The 14,064-nt window shown below is 50.1% G+C and overlaps 1 protein-coding gene across 2 annotated transcripts in view; it reads right to left on the reverse strand.

The window, feature by feature from the left end:
• The window catches only part of TENT2 (terminal nucleotidyltransferase 2), a 49,541-nt gene extending 42,781 nt beyond the window's left edge, over positions 1 to 6,760 (reverse strand). Inside the window, exons 1-2 of one of the 2 annotated variants that reach the window (XM_077286823.1) lie at positions 6,607 to 6,760; positions 1,466 to 1,588 (exon numbers count right to left, since the gene is read on the reverse strand). In XM_077286823.1, coding sequence (XP_077142938.1) covers positions 1,466 to 1,578 — 113 coding nt within the window. In that variant the 5' untranslated portion in view covers positions 1,579 to 1,588; positions 6,607 to 6,760. Of the gene's footprint in view, positions 1 to 1,465; positions 1,589 to 5,320; positions 5,686 to 6,606 lie in introns of those variants that run through there. The other variant, XM_077286812.1, reaches the window with a different exon arrangement.
• Positions 6,761 to 14,064: the final 7,304 nt, after the last annotated feature.

The following is a 14,064-nucleotide window of genomic DNA, read 5'->3' on the forward strand; positions in this document are numbered from 1 at the left end:
ACCATTGACTGCAATGTCGGACGCATCGCTAGCGCACGGCCACAATGAGTGTGCGCTAGGGATGTGCCGTCATTGAGTGACGGACACAGACGCGGGCTGCAGCGTTTCCGGGTCCGTCACTGCTAGCGCAGATAGAGCTAGCAGATGCTCTATCTGCGCTAGCGCGATGTAACGTCGGCACTTGCGTTACAGCAGCCCGTTAGCGTATGTGCTGAACGAGCTGCTGCTAACGCAGTGTGAACTTAGCCTAACTATGGAAAACCAACATTTTTATAGAGAAAGCAAAATGAAGGATAACAATAATGAGTGGGATTTATCAATGTGACCACACGAATAAAAACTACAAATTTATGGTGCGCACCATACATGCACCATCATTGCAACTTTCTTTTTTGTGTGGGGGGTTCACTGCTCGATTTTATATTATTATTTATTTTTGTTAAAGTGGGAGGCACTTTAATTTAAGCCAGAAAGTTGTGTAAATTATAGTGCAAATTATGCCAGTTCATGATTGGCCTAGATTTAATTTTTCAGCGCATGCACAGCAGCTAACACTCCAAATTTTGTAAGGCTACATCCCCACGGTCAGTAATCGGCAGGGCTTTGGATGTAGCACATGTCCGCTGCGTCCAAAGCGCTGCTGCTTTTGAACGCAGGTGATTCCGCATGTGTTCAGTGAACCCTGCAGATTCACCACGTGCAATTCATTGTACGGGTGATATTTATCTTGCGGAGACTGCAGGAAAAAACATGCTGCGGTCTGGAAAGAGGCACCGCATCTCTATCTTCACAGATAAGCAGCGGGTGCCGGTGCACGCATAGTGGACATGGGATTCTCCACTATGATGTAACATCTGGCCACTGCGGGTTGGATGCTGTGGATGTACGCAGCGTCCAACCCGCAGCGTTTACTGACCATGGGAACATACCCTAAGAGGTGTGCACCTGTATATCAAAGCACTATTAGTCCAGCCCTAATAAATCCCCCTCAATGTGTCTACTGCTCAGAATACAGATACAGACACAGAACTGTAAAAAGATAATTACAATTAGAATAACTCACAGCAGCACCTTCAGAGACATCAATGATGTCCCTATGTCAAATAATGAACAAAAAGACTATGGTTGGTAATCCTGTCTTTATGGCTAGGATTGTACTTTTCCATAAACGCAATATGCAGTATGTTACAGAATAGGATGCCAATGTCTCATCTTGGAATAAGGCTGGTGAGGTCCACTGTTCCATGCCCGATCTAGACAACTGATTGCAAAGTTGTGCACGGCTCTACGGCCAGTCCAGCACTGGTTGGTCAAATAAATGAGTACTCATAAATGGACAACTCCAGAAATTATTGTGACTGGCAAATGTCTGACTGTCCAGATCATTCAGTATCTATCTATGCACACACAAATGAAAAATAGAGAATACAACAAGTAGCTGATGGTGACAATTGGGGGTACTCACTTCCTGTTTTGGAATGGTGAAGAGACTGGATTGATTAAGGGGCTGTGGTTGCCAAGAGCCCATGGTTGTGTGGTCACCTGTGGCATCATCAGGACATTCCCACTCATCAGCATCCTAGAGAGGCTAAAAGAGTTAATGTTATCAAACAAGGTGCATCTAACATACATAGATTATATGCACACTTTACAAAATGTCAGGCGACCCTGCTTCTCATGTGATCCCTAAAGCCCAATGACTACAAATGGGCCCAATATAGTCCGATACCGTCAACATTCCCCCCCCAACTACCTTTAATCCTACTAACTGAACTTAGTATGAAGCAGGGCACAGTTAGAAGGGGGGGGAACACATGACTGTAAGACTGAACTACATAGGGTTTAACACCATAGCGACACATTTGTCTGCAGCGGGGGAAGAACACACCAAAATATTTCAATCGTCAAAGTGATTTCATTTGTCACTTTAGTCGCATAGGGACCAAAAAAAATGTTTGCAAATATGGATATCAATGTAGTCAACCATTGGCAGTCACGTGCCTCTCATACTCACTGGCATCACAGTGAGGGCCAGTGACTAACAGTCAAATGTTAAAGCAAATAAAAGCATCTGTGCTGGATCAGTAAGATAAAGAGTTTTCCACAAATTACATATATCACATATCCACAGGAGAGTTTACAAGTGTCTGATCACTTGGATCCCCGAAGACCTCAGTCTCTGACACTCAAATGCAAAGTCTATGGGACAGATGAGGATAGCCTAGCAATGTGTTTGGCTGTGTCAGTGCCATAGCCATTGAATGGAGGCATATTGCGCATACATGACGACCGCTGGATTCAGGTATTTTCACTGTGGTTGCACAGGCAGGATGAACTGGTGACTTCAAACCTTAAGCTCTAGTAAATGGTGGGGGTCCCAGTAATTATTTAGCAATTGTACTATGGGTGATAAATATGCACTGAAAGAAACCCCTTTAACTGACTACTACACGGTTTACACATCCCAACATTTTTCATCTGGATTTTTGGGCACAACATTTGCAGCTTTATACAGTAACAAAACAGTGGATGAGAATTTAGAATTCTCTTCCAGATGCCGCAGCATTTTTGGTGCAGAAAATGATCTGCAGTGTGGATTTTTTATTTCTTTAATCTGGAGAACGTCCACTAATGTTGTGGTAAAAATGTGGCCTTATTGTGAAAGTTTCCCGTGAAGTCAATATGTATCTATTTTTGTAACTTTCTATTACATGTGGGGTTACTGCAAAATCCACAATACAAGTCAAACCTGAACTCAAACACAAGATCCTCACCAATGCTTCCTTCCCAATCACGGTGCATCCCGACCTCCTGCGGTGACGCTCTGTCCCAACGGAACCACTACAGATAACATGCTAGTAGCGGTCACATGGTACGAAATGTCATCACAGGGGTTAGGATCCACCATCATGGAAACGAGGCGAGTCAGAGAAAAATGGAGCCCACAGGAAAATATCAAGCCTCACAGTTGGGTCTAGATCTGCCGCTGTGGATATTTGCGGAATTGCTGAGGATAATATCAGCATGAAGTCTGCACGCGCCGTGTCTCTCCCCTCACACGTCTGCACGCACCGTGTCTCTCCCCTCACACGTCTGCACGCACCGTGTCTCTCCCCTCACACGTCTGCACGCGCCGTGTCTCTCCCCTCACACGTCTGCACGCGCCGTGTCTCTCCCCTCACACGTCTGCACGCGCCGTGTCTCTCCCCTCACACGTCTGCACGCGCCGTGTCTCTCCCCTCACACGTCTGCACGCGCCGTGTCTCTCCCCTCACACGTCTGCACGCGCCGTGTCTCTCCCCTCACACGTCTGCACGCGCCGTGTCTCTCCCCTCACACGTCTGCACGCGCCGTGTCTCTCCCCTCACACGTCTGCACGCGCCGTGTCTCTCCCCTCACACGTCTGCACGCGCCGTGTCTCTCCCCTCACACGTCTGCACGCGCCGTGTCTCTCCCCTCACACGTCTGCACGCGCCGTGTCTCTCCCCTCACACGTCTGCACGCGCCGTGTCTCTCCCCTCACACGTCTGCACGCGCCGTGTCTCTCCCCTCACACGTCTGCACGCGCCGTGTCTCTCCCCTCACACGACTGCACGCGCCGTGTCTCTCCCCTCACACGTCTGCACGCGCCGTGTCTCTCCCCTCACACGTCTGCACGCGCCGTGTCTCTCCCCTCACACGTCTGCACGCGCCGTGTCTCTCCCCTCACACGTCTGCACGCGCCGTGTCTCTCCCCTCACACGTCTGCACGCGCCGTGTCTCTCCCCTCACACGTCTGCACGCGCCGTGTCTCTCCCCTCACACGTCTGCACGCGCCGTGTCTCTCCCCTCACACGTCTGCACGCGCCGTGTCTCTCCCCTCACACGACTGCACGCGCCGTGTCTCTCCCCTCACACGTCTGCACGCGCCGTGTCTCTCCCCTCACACGTCTGCACGCGCCGTGTCTCTCCCCTCACACGTCTGCACGCGCCGTGTCTCTCCCCTCACACGTCTGCACGCGCCGTGTCTCTCCCCTCACACGTCTGCACGCGCCGTGTCTCTCCCCTCACACGTCTGCACGCGCCGTGTCTCTCCCCTCACACGTCTGCACGCGCCGTGTCTCTCCCCTCACACGTCTGCACGCGCCGTGTCTCTCCCCTCACACGTCTGCACGCGCCGTGTCTCTCCCCTCACACGTCTGCACGCGCCGTGTCTCTCCCCTCACACGACTGCACGCGCCGTGTCTCTCCCCTCACACGTCTGCACGCGCCGTGTCTCTCCCCTCACACGTCTGCACGCGCCGTGTCTCTCCCCTCACACGTCTGCACGCGCCGTGTCTCTCCCCTCACACGTCTGCACGCGCCGTGTCTCTCCCCTCACACGTCTGCACGCGCCGTGTCTCTCCCCTCACACGTCTGCACGCGCCGTGTCTCTCCCCTCACACGTCTGCACGCGCCGTGTCTCTCCCCTCACACGTCTGCACGCGCCGTGTCTCTCCCCTCACACGTCTGCACGCGCCGTGTCTCTCCCCTCACACGTCTGCACGCGCCGTGTCTCTCCCCTCACACGTCTGCACGCGCCGTGTCTCTCCCCTCACACGTCTGCACGCGCCGTGTCTCTCCCCTCACACGTCTGCACGCGCCGTGTCTCTCCCCTCACACGTCTGCACGCGCCGTGTCTCTCCCCTCACACGTCTGCACGCGCCGTGTCTCTCCCCTCACACGTCTGCACGCGCCGTGTCTCTCCCCTCACACGTCTGCACGCGCCGTGTCTCTCCCCTCACACGTCTGCACGCGCCGTGTCTCTCCCCTCACACGTCTGCACGCGCCGTGTCTCTCCCCTCACACGTCTGCACGCGCCGTGTCTCTCCCCTCACACGTCTGCACGCGCCGTGTCTCTCCCCTCACACGTCTGCACGCGCCGTGTCTCTCCCCTCACACGTCTGCACGCGCCGTGTCTCTCCCCTCACACGTCTGCACGCGCCGTGTCTCTCCCCTCACACGTCTGCACGCGCCGTGTCTCTCCCCTCACACGTCTGCACGCACCGTGTCTCTCCCCTCACACGTCTGCACGCACCGTGTCTCTCCCCTCACACGTCTGCACGCACCGTGTCTCTCCCCTCACACGTCTGCACGCACCGTGTCTCTCCCCTCACACGTCTGCACGCACCGTGTCTCTCCCCTCACACGTCTGCACGCACCGAGTCTCTCCCCTCACACGTCTGCACGCACCGTGTCTCTCCCCTCACACGTCTGCACGCACCGTCTCTCCCCTCACGCACACATGTCTGCACGCACCGTCCCCCCACCAGGTACACACACAGTCAGCTCCTCCTCTCACCTGGCATTCTTCTGGTAGGTGAGGTGGGCATGCAGCAGCTCGGGGCGCACAGCCAGCGGCACCTTACCGAGCAGCTCCCCGCCGGTGTGGTGCGGTATGGGGAAGGGCGGTTGCGGACTGCGGCCCACACTGGGGGAGTTAGGGAACATGCTCCCCCCGGATAGGGCCGCACATTAGCCTGTGGTCTGCCAGGCCGCCGGGGAGTGACTGAGTGACTGTGTCCACAAGCTCCGGAGGAAATGGCTGCCACCAGGAAGAGAGATGGAGGGCGGCGACAGCAAGCGAGTCAGGGGGCGGCCGGCACTCAGGGCGGAGCGGGATGGCATGGTAACCAAAACACATCACGTGATCACTGTCAGTCAATCAGCTGCTGCCCGAGCAAATGTGTACTATACGGAAGTGGCGTCCACAGCAGTGGTGTGGAGCGCCCCCTGCTGTATGGTGAGAGCCCCCTGCCTTATAAGGAGCGCCCCCGCTGTATGAGGAGAACCCCCTGCTGTATGAGGAGCGCCCCCCGCTGTATGAGGAGCGCCCCCCGCTGTATGAGGAGCAGCCCCCTGCCTTATAAGGAGCGCCCCCGCTGTATGAGGAGCGCCCCCCGCTGTATGAGGAGCGCCCCCCGCTGTATGAGGAGCGCCCCCTGCTGTATGAGGAGCGCCCCCTGCTGTATGAGGAGAGCCCTCTGCTGTATGAGGAACGCCCCCTGATGTACAGTATTAGTTGAGCCCCCTGCTGTATAAGGAGCCCACTGCTTTATGCGCAGGGCTCTCTTCATACAGCAGGGGGCGCTCCCCATACAGCAGGGGGCGCTCTTCATACAGCAGGGGGCGCTCTTCATACAGCGGGGGGCTCTCCTCATACAGCAGGGGGCTCTCCTCATACAGCAGGGGGCTCTCCTCATACAGCAGGGGGCTCTCCCCATACAGCAGGGGGCTCTCATACAGCAGGGGACGTTCCTTATACAGCAGGGGACGCTCCTCAAACAGCGGGGAACGCTCCTCATACAGCGGGGGGCTTTCCATATACAGCAGGGGGCTCTCCTCATACAGCAGGGGGCTCTCCTCATACAGCGGGGGGCTCTCCTCATACAGTGGGTTGCTCTCCATATACAGCAGGGGGCTTCTCATACAGTAGGGGGCTCTCATACAGCAGGGGGCCCTACTCTCTCCATTACACCTTAGCTTTGAGAACGGCCTTTTCTTTTGACTGCGTTGCCGTGAATTGCATTAAATATATCAAAGTGTCGCACATTTGGTTGATCAACTTGAAGCCTGTTAAGGAATTACCTTGATGTATTACTTCGCTGTTTACGACAGTCCCCTTTTATTGGAGTGAGTTTACAATTTTTTTTCTGACTTTTAACCCCTTCTTTTTCTATAATGGGGGGCTAGGATCTAGCGCGCGAGACTGTTGGCTGTTACATACAGCTGGCGCCCTGCTGCAACTGACGATCTTGACAGTTTAACCATTAGATGCCAATAGCTATACCAACTGCCTCATATCAATTGTAGGTAGGGAGCTCCTTCTGTACCTGCATCGCCCCACAGAGGGCCCACCATGCGATTACAGGGTGCTGATGATTACCATGGTGACCCGAGGTTTACCAATTGCCTCTGAGTCTGCAGCTACAGAAGCCCGTTAGGTCCCGCGAGCAGCAGTGTCCTGAATGTGACTGGTATAATTGCAGTGTATTACACCAGCAGTCAAACTAGCAAAATTTTAAGTAAAAAAAATGGTTCATTTCCTAAGCCTGTTTTCACCTTCATGAACAGGCCAAATTTTACAATTCTAACCAGTATCATTTTATGTGGTAATAACTCTGGAACGCTTCAATGGATTCCACTGATTCTGAGGATGTTTTTGGTGACATATTGAACATCATGATAGTTGTAACATTTGTGCAATATGACTTACGTTTATTTATGAAAAAATTGGACATTTGGTGAAATTTTTGCAGTTTTTCAACTTAATTTTATGCCCTTAAACTAGAGTTATATCGTACAAAATAGTTAATATATAACATTTCCCACATTTTTACTTTATATTAGTACAATTTTTGAAATATACAGGAAATTACAAGGGTTAAAAGTTGATCAGCGATTTCTAATTTTTCCAACAAAATTTACAAAACCATATTTTTTTTTTTGCTCCGAAGAGCAGAAGCGCCATTGGACTTTTGGAGTTCAAAAGTGGCTGGAGTCATTAGCGGACACCATGTCGCGTTTGGAGAGCCCCCTATGTACGTAAACAGTAAAAAACACCAACAAGTGACCCCATTTTGGAAACTAGACCTCTTAATATATTGGGTTATGTAGTTAGCACCTTGAACCCCCAGTTGCTTCACAGAAGTTTATAACGTACAGCCTTGAAAATAAAAAATCACTTTTTTCCACAGAAATGTTGTTTTAGCCCCAACTTTTTTATTTTCACAAGAGTAAAAGGAAAAAATGTACCACATGTCATGCCCTCAGCTGCAGGTCCGGTCTCCGCTACGAAGGGAGACCGGCATCTTTCACGCAGCTCCACTGGTATTAGGCTACTTCCACACTAGCGTCGTGCACTGCACGTCGCTATGCGACGTTGCGGCGCACCGACGCTAGCTGTGAATGCGCTGCACAACGGGGGCAGCGGATGCAGTTTTCCAACGCATTCGCTGCCCCATTGTGAGGTGCGGGGAGGCGGGGGTGGAGTTCCGGCCGCGCATGCGTGGTCGGAAATGCTGCAGACGACGCACCAAAAAACGTTACAAGCAACGTTTTTTGGTGGCGACGGTCCGATGCAACACGACGCAACCGTCGCACGACGGTTGCGACGTGTGGCAATGCGTCGCGCTAATAAGTCTATGGAGAAAAAACGCATCCTGCAAGCACTTTTGCAGGATGCCTTTTTTCTGCAAAACGACGCATAGCGACGTGCAGTGCACGACGCTAGTGTGAAAGTAGCCTTACTCACCCTGTCCGTGGCTCCAGGCGATCAGCTGCTCCTTTCTCTGCTAAGAACCTGCATCCTCTTAGGAGGCGCGCCCCTCTTCCTGCACATACTTAAAACAGCAGAGCACCTGTTCTCTATTAAGGCTCTCTGTGCTATGACGCTCTGTGCATAAAAGGTATCCTCCCATTATGGGAGGTGCCTGGGCAATGTGTTCATTCTGTTGTTCGTGGCCTTCTGCTCAGGCCACACTCTGCTCTGCTGTTCTCTGCAAAGTGTAGTTTATTTATTTCAGTTTTCTAATTCCTCTGTCTCCTCAGAATCCTCCGCTGGCAGTTCCCTATTCTGGATCCTTCTAGACTCTCCGGTTTCCACTCCAGGCTGACAAAGCTGCTCCTCACAGAACCATCCAGATATTGCTGCTGGCTGGATCAGCCTTTCCAAAACTACATAGAGCTTCCAGGTTTCTCTTCACTGACAGAGCCTGAATTCCACCGTCTTGTTAATACGGTCTGTACGGGTCGTCCCTCTGGTCCGGGTACTGCGGCATTTAGGCCATCTGGTGTTGTGACAGGGGAATCCCTGTATAGGGGTACACCTTGCCAGGTGCTCCACTACGTGGTTCAGTGTTGTGGTCCAGAGGGTTCTTCTCTCAGGCACCTGTTTCTGTTTGTTAAAGCTTCATTTAAATAAATACCTTTTCTTTTTGGAAGCACATTCTCCTGTCTCTTGTGTACCGGGTATACAGCTACCACTGCTCCATCAGTGGTCTAGTGAGTCCACTACATTTCCCCACGCCCTGTGGACGTAACACCACAAAATATGTTGAACAATTTCTCCTGAGTATGCTGATGCCAAATATATGAAGGAAAACTACTGTTTGGGCACACGGCAGGGCTCGAAAGGGAAGAAGCTTCGTTTGACTTTTTGAATGCAAAATTAGCTGGAATAATTAGCGGATGCGTTGCTGCGTTTGGAGAGCCCTGCCCCTGATGTGCTTAAAGAGTGTAAACCCTCAAAAGGGATTTTGTTTTGGATATTAGACTACTCATGGAACATAAAAAAAAAAAACAACAAATTTTTCCACACATTTTCTTTTAGTCCCAAAGTTTTTATTTTCACAAGGTAACAGGAGAAAATGGACCCCAAATTTTGTTGTGCAGTTTCTCCTGAGTACACAGATACCCCATAACATATCTAGATGTGTGGGGAGCACCTTGAAGCCCCAGAATCCAGGATATCCATAAACAGAAAGATAGTGAGGAAACACTTAGCTAACATAAATGAATTCAAGTCTCCGGGTCCAGATGAATTACACCCCAGAGTACTGAAGGAGATAGCAGAAGAAATTTTTGAACCACTCTCCATAATCTTTGAAAATTCTTGGAGAACATGAGAAGTCCCAGAAGACTGGAGAAGAGCAAATGTTCCTATCTTCAAAAAGGGGAAGAAGGTTGGACCCAGGGAACTATAGGCCAGTGAGTCTGATGTCTATACCAGGAAAGATCTTTGAACAAATTATAAAAAATGTATGTAAATACCTGGATAAGAATGAAGTGATTAAACAGAGTCAGCATGGGTTTGTAACTAATAAGTCATGTCAGACTAACTTAATTTCCTTCTATTACAGAATCACTGACTGGGTGGATCAGGGAAATGCTGTAGATATAGTATATCTCGATTTCAGCAAAGCATTTGACAAAGTATCTCACACAATCCTTATTGAAAAAATGACTAAGTATGGAATGGACAAGGCAACTATTAGGTGGAATCATAGCTGGCTTAGTGATTGAATCCAATGAGTGGTCGTAAATGGCTGTACATCAAGTTGGAAGGATGTCTCAAGTGGGGTACCACAGGGCTCTGTCCTGGGCCCTGTATTGTTCAACATCTTTATCAATGATTTAGATGAAGGAATTGAGGGAAAACTGATTAAATTTGCTGATGACACAAAGCTAGGAGGGATAGCTAATACTAGAGAAGAGAGAAAGAGGATTCAAAAAGATATAAATAAACTGGAGCAGTGGGCAGCAACTAACAGAATGATATTGAATAGGGAAAAATGCAAAGTACTACATCTGGGCAATAAAAATGAAAAAAGCATATACAGAATGGGTGGAATAGGGCTAAGCAACAGAACATTTGAAAAAGACTTGGGTATACTAATAGATCTCAGACTGAACATGAGTGAGCAGTGTGATGCAGCAGCAAAAAGGGCAAATACAATTCTGGGATGTATTAACAGAAGCATACAGTCTAGATTACGTGAAGTCATTATTGCTCTCTACTCCTCTTTGGTCAGACCTCACCTGGAATGCTGTGTCCAGTTTTGGGCACCATATTTTAAAAAAGACATCAACAAACTAAAGCAAGTTCAGAGAAGAGCGACCAGAATGGTGACTGGTCTGAAAACCATGTCCTATGAGGAACGTTTACAGGATTTAGGAATGTTTAGCTTGCAAAAAAAAAAAAGACTGAGAGGAGACTTAATAGCTATCTACAAATATCTCAAGGGCTGTCACATTGTAGAAGGATCATCTTTATTCTCATTTGCACAAGGAAAGACGATAATAATAATAAATAATCTTTATTTAGCGCTAACATATTACGCAGCGCTTTACAGTTTGTACACATTATCATCACTGTCCCCGATGGGGCTCACAATCTAAATTCCCTATCAGTATGTCTTTGGAATGTGGGAGGAAACCAGAGTGCCCGGAGGAAACCCACGCAAACACGGAGAGAACATACAAACTCTTTGCAGATGTTGTCCAAGGTGGGATTAGAACCCAGGACTCCAGCGCTGCAAGGCTGCTGTGCTAACCACTGCGCCACCGTGCTGACGATGGGATGAAACTGAATGGGAGGAGACACAGATTAGATATTAGAAAAAACTTTTTGACAGGGTGATCAATCAGTGGAACAGACTGCCATGAGAGGTGGTGAGTTCTCCTTCAGTGGAAGTCTTCAAACAGAGGCTGGGCAGACATCTGTCTGGGATGATTTAGTGAATCCTATTGGCCCCTATTGGACAAACAATCAGCAGATTTGGGTTCCAGTATCATCTCTATGCTGATGACACCCAATTATACACTTCTTCCCCTGTCATCACCCCTACCCTAATTCAAAATACCAAGGATTGTCTGTCTGCTGTCTCTAACATTATGTCCTCCCTCTATCTGAAACTAAATCTCTCCAAAACGGAACTTCTTGTGTTTCTCCCTTCTACTAACCTCTCTCTACCCAACATCGAAATTACCCTGGAGGGTTCAACCATAACTCCCAAGCAGCATGCCCGCTGTCTTGGGGTCATATTCGACACCGAACTTTCCTTTACTCCCTATATCCGATCACTCACTCGCTCTTGTCACCTGCATCTTAAAAACATCTCCAGAATCCGACCTTTTCTCACCTTTGAAACTGCTAAGACTCTTACTGTCGCTCTTATTCATTCTCGTCTGGACTACTGCAACTCTCTTCTGATCGGCCTCCCTCTTACCAAATTTTCTCCTCTCCAATCCATCTTGAATGCGGCAGCCAGGGTCATATTTCTGTCTAACCGCTTCACCGATGCCTCCATCTTGTGCCAGTCATTACACTGGCTACCCATTCGCTACAGGGTCCAGTATAAACTCATCTCTCTCACCCACAAAGCCCTCCACAGTTCTGCACCGCCTTATATCTCCTCTCTCATCTCTGTCTATCGCCCTACACGTGCCCTCCGTTCTACAAACGACCTAAGTCTAACATCCCCCGTAATCCGAACCTCGCACCTCCGTCTACAAGACTTCTCTCGTGCTGCGCCAGCTCTCTGGAATGCACTTCCCCAGACGATCAGACTGATACCTAGCCCCGACCTATTCAAGCGCGCTCTAAAAACCCATCTCTTCAAACAAGCCTGCCACATCAACTACTCAGTAAACTAACTTTGCCCTGTTCCCTCCTTCCAAATATCACTCTGAATCTGCACCCTACTATTCATCTGTCTCCACACCCTCCATGCACATGATAACTGCACTTGATACTTGACTATTGCACTTAAACACACGGGCTGATGACCGGATCATGCAGCTTTGTATGAAAATCCCTATGTATTATAGTTGCCAGACCTGAAATAACAATCACTTTGCACCTATTGTGTCCCCCCATTTCCTTGTAGATTGTAAGCTCGCGAGCAGGGACCTCACTCCTAATGTCACTGTTTAAATTGTCTTAACTTGTATTGAATTTGTCTGTATAAGTCCCTGCTTAATTGTAAAGTGCTGCGGAATATGTTGGCGCTATATAAATAAAGATTATTATTATTATTATTATTATTATTATTAATCCTGCTTTGAGCAGGGGGTTGGACCAGATGACCCAGGAGGTACCTTCCAACTCTAACATTCTATGATTCTAGGTGCTTCACAGAAGTTTATAACGTAGACCCATAAAAATAAAAAAATATAATTTTCCAGGATGTCCCTCCTGACAGCACCCTGGAGGCTGTCCTCCTCCCCCTTGCTGGGACAGGAAACACACGAGAGTTTAAAAGGTCATGTCCCACCCCCAATCCTCAGTGTTTTTCTGTCCCTGCAAGGAGGGACGCACGAGAGAAGCTGCATAGGCTTACCGGAGCTCAGGGGGATCGTGCGGCTTGCCAATACCCTTCCCCCTGTCAAGTGGCTCAGGGTAGAAACTCTCCGGGCGGGGAGTCCCTCTGCTCCAAAGACCAGGAGGGGGACGAGTCTCCTGGTGGCAGCCGCTCCTCCCAGAGGGAGGCTTTCGGCTGCGGACACGGATTCCACATTGCAGGGAGTCGCGGCATCCAGAGCGGTGTCTCGCCCGGCACGGCGTCTTCCGAAAACTCTGAGGGAACCGCGTCACTTCCGGTATCGCGGCATCCGGTAACCGTCACTTCCGGTGACGTGGTAAAGGCGGGGAAGTGCGTGCGCTCCAGAGTTGGAACGCATAGCAGCAGGGGTGCTTCTATCCAGCGTCCGGAGTTGCGGGGACCTTCTACCTCAGAAAGGGGCCATGGAAGGAGACATGCCAGGTGAGGAAGGAGTAAGTGCGCATAGCGCAGACTTCCCTCACTGCACGCACAAGCAAGCCTACCCTATTTTTTACTCCCTATCTTATGTCATTTAAGGATAAGGGAACCCTCGCTGTCCCCCCCGGTCCAGCTAAGAAACCCGGCAAGGTCTCTGCAAAGTCGAACAGGTGCCCTATATGCCACACGAAGCTCCCGGACTCCCATGGCAAGACCTTGTGTGCAGCTTGCACATCTAAGGTTATGAGGGACGAACAGTCTTCACTTTTGTCAGAGATGAGGTCCAGAAGTTCAGGCTTCCTTGCCCAGTATTTCAGGGCAGTCCAGCCCCATCCCTGGCCGCAAGAGAGCCAGACGGGAGCGAGACCTGAGAGAGACGGAGTTTAGTTCTGAGGACAGGTCTGACCCAGAGGACTCAGTCTCAGAAGAAGAGGGGGAGCTTCCCTCAGGGAGCCAGGACCAACATAGAAAATACAAATTAACTTGTGCAGGCAGTGCGAAGCACGATGCAGATAGAAGAGACATCTAAACCACAATCCAGACAGGACCTGTTGTTCGGGGGACTTATGTCACGTCGGCAGACAGTCTTCCCTGTTAGTGAACATATTAAAGCTATGATACTGGAAGAGTGGAAGGAGGCTGAATGTCGGCTGGTACTGTCTCGTGACTTTAAGGCTCGCTTACCATTCGAGCCAGAGGAAGTCAAGCTATGGGAAGAGATACCCAAAATAGACGTTCCGGTGGCAAAGGTTGCCAAAAAGACAGCCATACCCTTCGAGGACTC

This window comes from Ranitomeya variabilis, chromosome 1, assembly GCF_051348905.1.
Source record: "Ranitomeya variabilis isolate aRanVar5 chromosome 1, aRanVar5.hap1, whole genome shotgun sequence".
NCBI classification, from domain to species: domain Eukaryota; kingdom Metazoa; phylum Chordata; class Amphibia; order Anura; family Dendrobatidae; genus Ranitomeya; species Ranitomeya variabilis.